The following is a 7,500-nucleotide window of genomic DNA, read 5'->3' as shown; positions in this document are numbered from 1 at the left end:
ATGAATGCTCTAATATTTACACCGCTGGTTCTGTGGTGCTGCTGACCCTGCGTGGCTGTCACGTGTCCCCAGGGATAAGGCTGCATTCGCTTTTGGGTAGATGGGCCCGTCCCACACGAGTGGTTTGGAAAGCACTTTTGGGGTTCTCCTGGTGCTGTGTAATTGAAGCTGGCAAAAAAGCGAATTTCTGCGTATTTCACAACTTTGTCAGAAGACAAAGTCACCATGTGCAAGCAAACACGCAAGTACGTATCTTCTTAAAAAGAGGGGAAAAAAGCAGCCATGCCAGGGACAAAAAGCACCCCCAGCTCGGTGTCCCTGGCTGTGTGAACTCCTAGGGGTGAGGAGGCAGGGTGGCCCCAGAGCAGGACCCTCCCCAGCAGCGCTGCCAGCTCTACATCTGCCTGCGGCAGCTCATCAGAGCAGCGTCGCCTGAAAAATCCCTCTGATTTTTTGCATTCCAGGTGGATCCACTCTGAGAGCAAGCCCTCCACTTGGCCCGCTGCGCCATTTGCAGCTTTTTTTGTGTGTGTTTAATGATTCTTGACCAGCCATTTAGCCTAGGAAGTGCCTGTATTGCTTCCCTCCCTCCTTTTTATAAATGTTGTCACCATCCGCTCAGCGCACGGCATTGAATAAGAGGAACCTCCAAGGGCACGGCTGTGAGGGGCAGGAGTGTGCCGAGATGTGCAAGCGCCTGCAATGCTAAATGAAAAAAAAATGAAGCGAAAAACCACCAAGAAACTTGACCAAAGAGAACTGACCAGCAGAAACTGGGCCAAGTTCATAAACCTGTGCGATAATCTTTCACTGAGACTGAAAAAAAACGTAACCCAAAAGTGATTAAAAGAAGGGTTTCTGTAATTTGTTTGGGGGGGGATGTAACGAACTAATTTAAGCTAATGTAATGTTTATAAAGTTACTTAGATAATGACACCATGTACACCATTATAATCATTAAAACCCAATCCATGGTTTTTTTAAAAAAAAACTTCGTTGATTAACACAAAATCAAGTTGATGTGAAGGAACAATTACTTTTAGAAAAAAAATCAGGAGGTCCTAATATTCTGTAGAATGAGGGAGGATGCAGCTGTATGTCGACAGCTTTCATATCCTCATTTGAATAATGTGGCCTGAATCTGTCACTTTATTCATCCTCCTTATGCTCAGTGTACTCTGCATCAACAACAAATTAAGTTGTAAATAAGAGACAATCATCACTTTTGTTTTTAAGCAGCTTCTGCACCGAGAATTTCAATGTACTGTTTCTTTTTGACAGAACGAAAGGGATTCTACACTCTGCTTATGTAAGCACAAATATGAGGAAACCAACCGAAATGAAACAATAAGGAGCACTTGAGAACTGCTCCAAAATGTTCTTGGAAGTGTGTTTCTATCACCACAGAAATCTCCTGTTTTAATAGGAAATATATAATGAAAATTAACATACTGTAATAATTATTCTTACGCTTTGCTCTAAAATTTCAATGATTTCTTATTTTTAATGTAAAAGCATCCCTTTCCTCATCCAGGCACAAGCAGGGCACACCTCAGCAGAGAACAAGTGAATAAAGTCAGCTGTAACCTGTGAGCACCCAGAAATATTACTCATCTCTAATATGATAACATGATTTCCTGAGCAAACACAGCATGCAGTGAGGAGAGAGGAGAGGGCAAAGAGATTTCCTTACCTTTACGTCTGAGAAGTAGGTTTTCAGCATATTGGAACTTGGGTACCGGGTGTAAAAGAACATGAGCTTGGCCTTTTTCAAGTGATTCGGTGACAAGCCTTCCTGCATGTAGGATTGAATTAGTAAAGGAAAATGCTGTTCTTGAGAAAGCCGTTTCTGAACGTACAGAGCTAGCAAAGTGTCCCCTTAAATACTCCACAGCTCCCCAGACTACAGGAGAAAATATTAACAGTTAAATTGCTGCGCTGTGATTTTCTGCAGAAGAGCTGAACGAGGGATGGGAGGCCATGTAACCTAAACCCTGCCGTCCCTACCAGGGTCGGTGCTGGATCGCAGGAACCGTGCAAGTTTACGGCTTGTGTACCATATGTACGTTCACTTGTTGCTAAGGAAACAAATGCACGAAGCATGTGCTGCAGAAAACTTATCGGAAGCTTTTTCTCCCTCTCCTTTGCAACCCCAGCTAAAGTTTCTTTTCCTCTCAGCATTGTGTCGCTTGCACAAAATAAAACTAGCGCTTGTACGACCATCAGAGGTGCTTTATCATGTCGAGCGATGTTTTGTTCACCTGTTTCACTCGCATCGATAGATTTTAACATCTCGAGCAACTCCCTCTAATCCTGCTGCTGCTTTGCTCCAGCGGCCGCCTGGCAAATCAAAGCGAAATTTCTAACCGGCAGAATCCCTCTGCCCCTCACTCCCCCTGCCACAAACTTGTCGTCTCCTGCTTTACACAGTTAACTCCTCAGAGAACGAAGCTGTATTTGGGGCTAACCGATCGATAAATGTGGGCTAGCAGATCAATAAATGGCCACTTACCCTATAAGGCAGCCTATTTATCCTGGAAACATCATTACCTTTTAGATCTGTAAACAGAAGCAACTAAAAGAGTTCCCAAGGGAATGTGAAGCTAACCATAACAATCTCGGCTTGCTGATTTTTCTCCCAGCTTCTTGGCTCTCTTTTGTGTACTGCGTGCTAGGACGGCTCTGGTCACATCTGTGCCGCAGGCTGGCCCTGCCATTTCCTCAGCAAATTAATGGCTTTATAATTTATCAGAAATGAAGATGCACGTGGAGAAAATCAATGTGGCCCCCACAAGGTCAATTAAGGGTTCTTCCCAGAAGCTCCTCTAAGGACTGCTTCTCCTAAACACAATTGTTGAGAATTTCACTCGGTTCACACCTCGCGGTGAGGGCAAGGTCAACCACGTTGACAGATGCGCTGCAGCCAAGGTGCCTCTTCCACCTTATGGCCGGGCGCACGTCAGCACAGAACATCTCATGCCAGGCCTCGAGACGGGAAACACGGAGTCATTTTTATCAGCAGGCTACTGTCGATTAGCCAGGCTTTTTCAGCAGAATTCCCTTTTCTCTAATTCCTGAAATCTACTGAAACCCTCTCCCTTTATTTCAGTTACATGGATCAGTTTTAGATTGGGAAAATGCAGCAGTTAAAAAAAAAAAAAGGCACCGACAATAACAGTTTAAAAACCTCTTATTATCTGGAAGTACATGGAAAACGGCTCAGCTGAACTTGCATTTTGTTTTAGATGCTTAATGATTACAAAGAAGATAATTTATGACTGACATACTTCTTGTGCCAAGAGAAGAGTTGAAAGAACCTCCAGTTACCTCCATTAGACTGATAGAGAAGTCTAAAAGAGCATTACACTCTGCAGTGCCATCTGTCAAAAGACGTAAGTGAAATAATAGTAGCAAGCTGTCACCTATTGCTTAGTGATAAGAGTTTTAGACAAATCAAAACTTCTCCGCCAGAAATCCATTTTGTTATGTGATCCTTTCGGGGAAGTGGGGGTCCAAAGGGGAACTCCAGTAAGTAAAAGGGAAAAAAAAAAAAAAGAATCCTAAGACTCCTTAATTTGCAATTCCTCTGACGCTGACCACATGTTAACGTCGGGTTTGGCGAACATTCTCTTTCAATGCAAGCTCAAAGACGGACTTAAACTTTCAAAAAAAGCTCTCATATTCGCTGGATTTAAGCATATTAGACAGTTGTCTAAGCATTTGGATTCCTTCTGCATTTAGGATTTTTAAATATTTTCTGCTCTAATGCCAGAGGATATTGATATTGAATGAAACATGTATTAAAAGATGTTCTGAGACTCAAATTCCCAGAAATCCATTTTTTATTAAAATTATACTTGTTCTTAAGCATTTGGCAGCCTTAAAGCAGTATCAAATATGCAACAAATCTGTATATCTTGATCCTAAGGTTAACGCTTTACTGTGATAAAAAATATGATCTGTAATAATCTAGGAAAAAATAGTTAATGACCGACTTAAGAGCTAAGAATTAGATAACCCATTGCTATTTCAGAAAAAAAAAAAAGAAAAAAGAAAAAACTGAACTGACCAATTGCTTAATTTCCTTTTTAAGTGCTTGGGCTGAAAAGCAACTGTTCTTCCAAGAAAGCACTAGCTGTTTCCAGGATACTTACACACGCACAATGACTCATGATGAAATAGATTCAGTAAACATACAGCTGTACCGAACACGAGCTAAGCCCCATTCAAGGCCAGGAAAGAAAACGAGCACAAATAAATATTAAGGAGGTAAAGGGAGGAGGGGTGCCGAATGGAACGCAAACAAGCTCTGTCCCAGCAGCTCGTGTGGCTCGCCTCAATTCTCTTAGCTATAGCTTTGTGAAGACAGATGACATTCAATTCTATGGGTAATGCAAAACAGACAATAACTGCTGAAACTTGAGCCAGCTGCCAGGTGTAAAAAAAAAAAAAAAGAAAAAAAAGAAAGAAAAAAAAGGAGAGAAAGAAAAGATGATAAATCCATAAATTAATGAAAGACATCTGCTCAGGAACATAAAAGATCAGAGGAACAGTGTACTGCAGCTGAACCTAAAGCGGTGTTCAAACAACCTGAGAGCCTCAGCGCTGAGCGTTTACACGGCACAACGTACACCACAGCCTCACCTAACGCGGCAGCAGCAGCAAAAAGGAAAAAGCCAAGAAATAGGAAGTGAAGGACTGGGAACAAAACGAATTCACGCTTTTGTGCGTGGTAAGTGGAGAAGCGCAGGGGTGGCACTGCCCAGCATTTGACTCGTTTGCACTTCAACCCCCCCAGATAACGCTCCTCTTTTGCACAAGTATTTCTCAGTGGAGGTGACCGCTCACTCCTGTCACTCTCGGCCTGAGCTCCCCCAAGTGCTCTAGCAAGGCTTTTCTAGCCCACACATGCACCGGCCTGAGGAAAAGAGGTAAGAATAGGCTGTACCAGGTAAAGAAATCGGCACCAGCAAAGCCAAGCTGCTCCTTCAGTTACACCTCAGATGCTTTTAATCAGCAGAGCTCCCAATACCTGCACCTCGGAGCATCTTCCAGACCCTCCAAAGAAGGGGCTGGCTGGAAAGCACTCGTTCATCGCTCAGGTTTTAGCAACAGCACAGTTATCCAGCTTGCCGCACCACTGCTCCATATTTTTTTTTAAAGTTTAATTAGTTTAATTCTAGTCAGATGTAATAACTCCTCATTTCAAAATGTTGTAATTCACTAATTATAGCTTTCACATATTGGGACTCTGAAACTCATTCCAGTTGGATTGGAATTCTGCTTAAAAATAAATAAAATTGTAGAAAGTTTCACTGAGGTTTTAAAGCCCTCCCACCAGGGAGAGGACGCTAAACTTCTTCACCTTTACAGATGTCTCGACAGCACACAAACTACCGTTGTGCATCGCTTTTGATCTATGCAAATGTTTTGGGCCTGAACAAGGCTATTTTTCTTGAGATGCAAAGAGGATGCCTGACAAAGGAAGACCATGCAGAAAAACAATTCGCTGCCTGTTTCTTTTGGAATTTGAATAAAACTTAATATTTGATTAAACAGATTAGTTTGCAAAGATACAGACTGCACTCATGACCAAGACGAGAATTCATGCCGCAGGTGCATCTTATCTTGTTTAGCAACATACGCAAACATTAACGATTTCCTTCTGCAATTCAGCAAAGAATGATCAGATACCTTTTACAGGCGTTGGTTAAAAAGAAAAAAAAAAAAGAAAAAAAAACCCCAAACCCTGAAACCAGACTAGCTCAGTGTTTTAGCTTACTCCTAAAACCTGAACTTGGCTGTATCTGCTAGTCTAATGTTCTCATCCTGGCTGTATTGTCCAGGAAAACAGATGTTGCTTTCTGCAGGGAAGAAAGATCTGCTTCTCTCAAGAAATACGTTCCCTGTATGTGCACATTCAAACATGTAAAATAAAAACACCACCACAGAATCGACCACAAACAAACCAGCCTCCGGACTGCGCTTTTTCCTGGAAGCTGTAAGCTACCTGGACAACGAGCCACTGCTAGAAAAAACCGTCCCTCCCCGCAGCTGAGCCGTATACCAGGGTACACGTTGCACAGAAGCGCTATTTAATAAATCCGTTTGTCCCAGCATGTCTGTATCTAAACCCAGATCAAACTGCAGCCTGCAATAGCATCAGGTGGGGAAGTCAGGGCGCTTTCGCAATGGCCAGGGAAGAAGTGGGGCAAGGAAAGAGGAAGGGAATCACTCCAGTACTCTGTGTTTCCTCTGGCTAAGCCTCGCAACAGCAGGGGACTCCTGCACCCCTGTTGCGGCAGAAGCAACAAGCTGCCCTAGCGAGAACGAGCAGGAGAAAGGGGGGGACGCAGCGGGGACAAGGGAGAGCTGCTCCACGGGCGGAGAGGAGCAAGGGCTGCCCTGGAACTACTTCTAATTCACGTGCCTCTGCTCACTCCTCTCGTGGGATGGGAGAACTACTTTTATACGAAAACAATTAGTATGCCACAGTACTGTTTGGCAGAAATGACTTAATTGTCCTGGCCTGAGCCTTGCCCTTGGCTGCCACTCCTGCTGACCTCGGGACTGCCTTCCCAGCGTCGCAGCCTGCATTTCAATATGCAGGAGAGGTTTTCGCTTTGGAACTCCAGAAGTAACTGTCAGTAACTGCACATGATGCCGGATTTACACTGACCCCTCTGTTTTACCATACAACGTATATGGCAAGGAGAAGATCTCTCTGCTACCAATCCTCTTTTGGGAGAAAGGTCCCTCAAGCATCACCTCCGCTACCAGGTGGCTCTTGAAAACACCGACAGCTAAGGAAGGTGCTTTCAAACCGGGGACACTTCCCCTTGTAGAAACAGGACTATTCATACAAGTCAGACAGCAAAAATTCTTGACTTAGACTTGACCTAAGCTACCCTTCAGAAGTTACACTCGAAGGCTGGTGTAACCTGCAGCACCTGCCTTCATCCCAGCGGTACCCACTGCCAGGGGAGGGACAGGAAGTCCAGGTAACCCGCGGATCTCCAGCCCTGTCAGCACCCTCCTGAGGATTTAACACATCTACAGAAAATGTGGTTAAATTAAACTGAAACCACCAGAGGTATTAATCGCCTAGAAGGTACCCAGTGGTGGGGCACAGCCTCGGGCATCTGCCTTCCCATGATACCCCCAGAAAGGGGACAAGTTCCTCAGCATCACTCCCATCGCTCGGGGAGGGGCAGAGCAGAGTTACTCAGTGGCAATTACTTTCATCAACCTGGAAATTAGCTGCATCTAAGGCTCTGTGCTTGTGCTGTTGCCTTCTGCTGGGGTCTTGCAGCTGTGACAAAACATCGATCCACCCCTCATGCAAAATCCTCAATTTTGGCACTGGGCAGGCATGGTATTTTATTCACTTTTAATATGACTGTACTTGGAAGAAAAATCTTTTGTCCAAAAAGCACATTAGGGGAAAAGATGGAAGGAGTGGGAGGTGTTACTGCTAAAAAAAAAAAAAAAAATCTAGCA

General features: G+C 43.9%; 1 protein-coding gene across 1 annotated transcript in view; it reads right to left on the bottom strand.

The window, feature by feature from the left end:
• PROX1 (prospero homeobox 1) overlaps window positions 1–7,500 on the bottom strand; it is a 37,010-nt gene that overhangs the window by 26,620 nt on the left and 2,890 nt on the right. Inside the window, exon 3 of the mRNA XM_010142416.1 lies at window positions 1,694–1,801. Within this exon, the coding sequence (XP_010140718.1) occupies window positions 1,694–1,801 (108 nt within the window). The remainder of the gene's footprint in view (window positions 1–1,693; window positions 1,802–7,500) is intronic.

Source organism: Buceros rhinoceros, unplaced genomic scaffold (assembly GCF_000710305.1).
Source record: "Buceros rhinoceros silvestris isolate BGI_N320 unplaced genomic scaffold, ASM71030v1 scaffold14198, whole genome shotgun sequence".
NCBI lineage: Eukaryota > Metazoa > Chordata > Aves > Bucerotiformes > Bucerotidae > Buceros > Buceros rhinoceros.
This window is presented reverse-complemented; position numbering and strand designations above follow the sequence as displayed.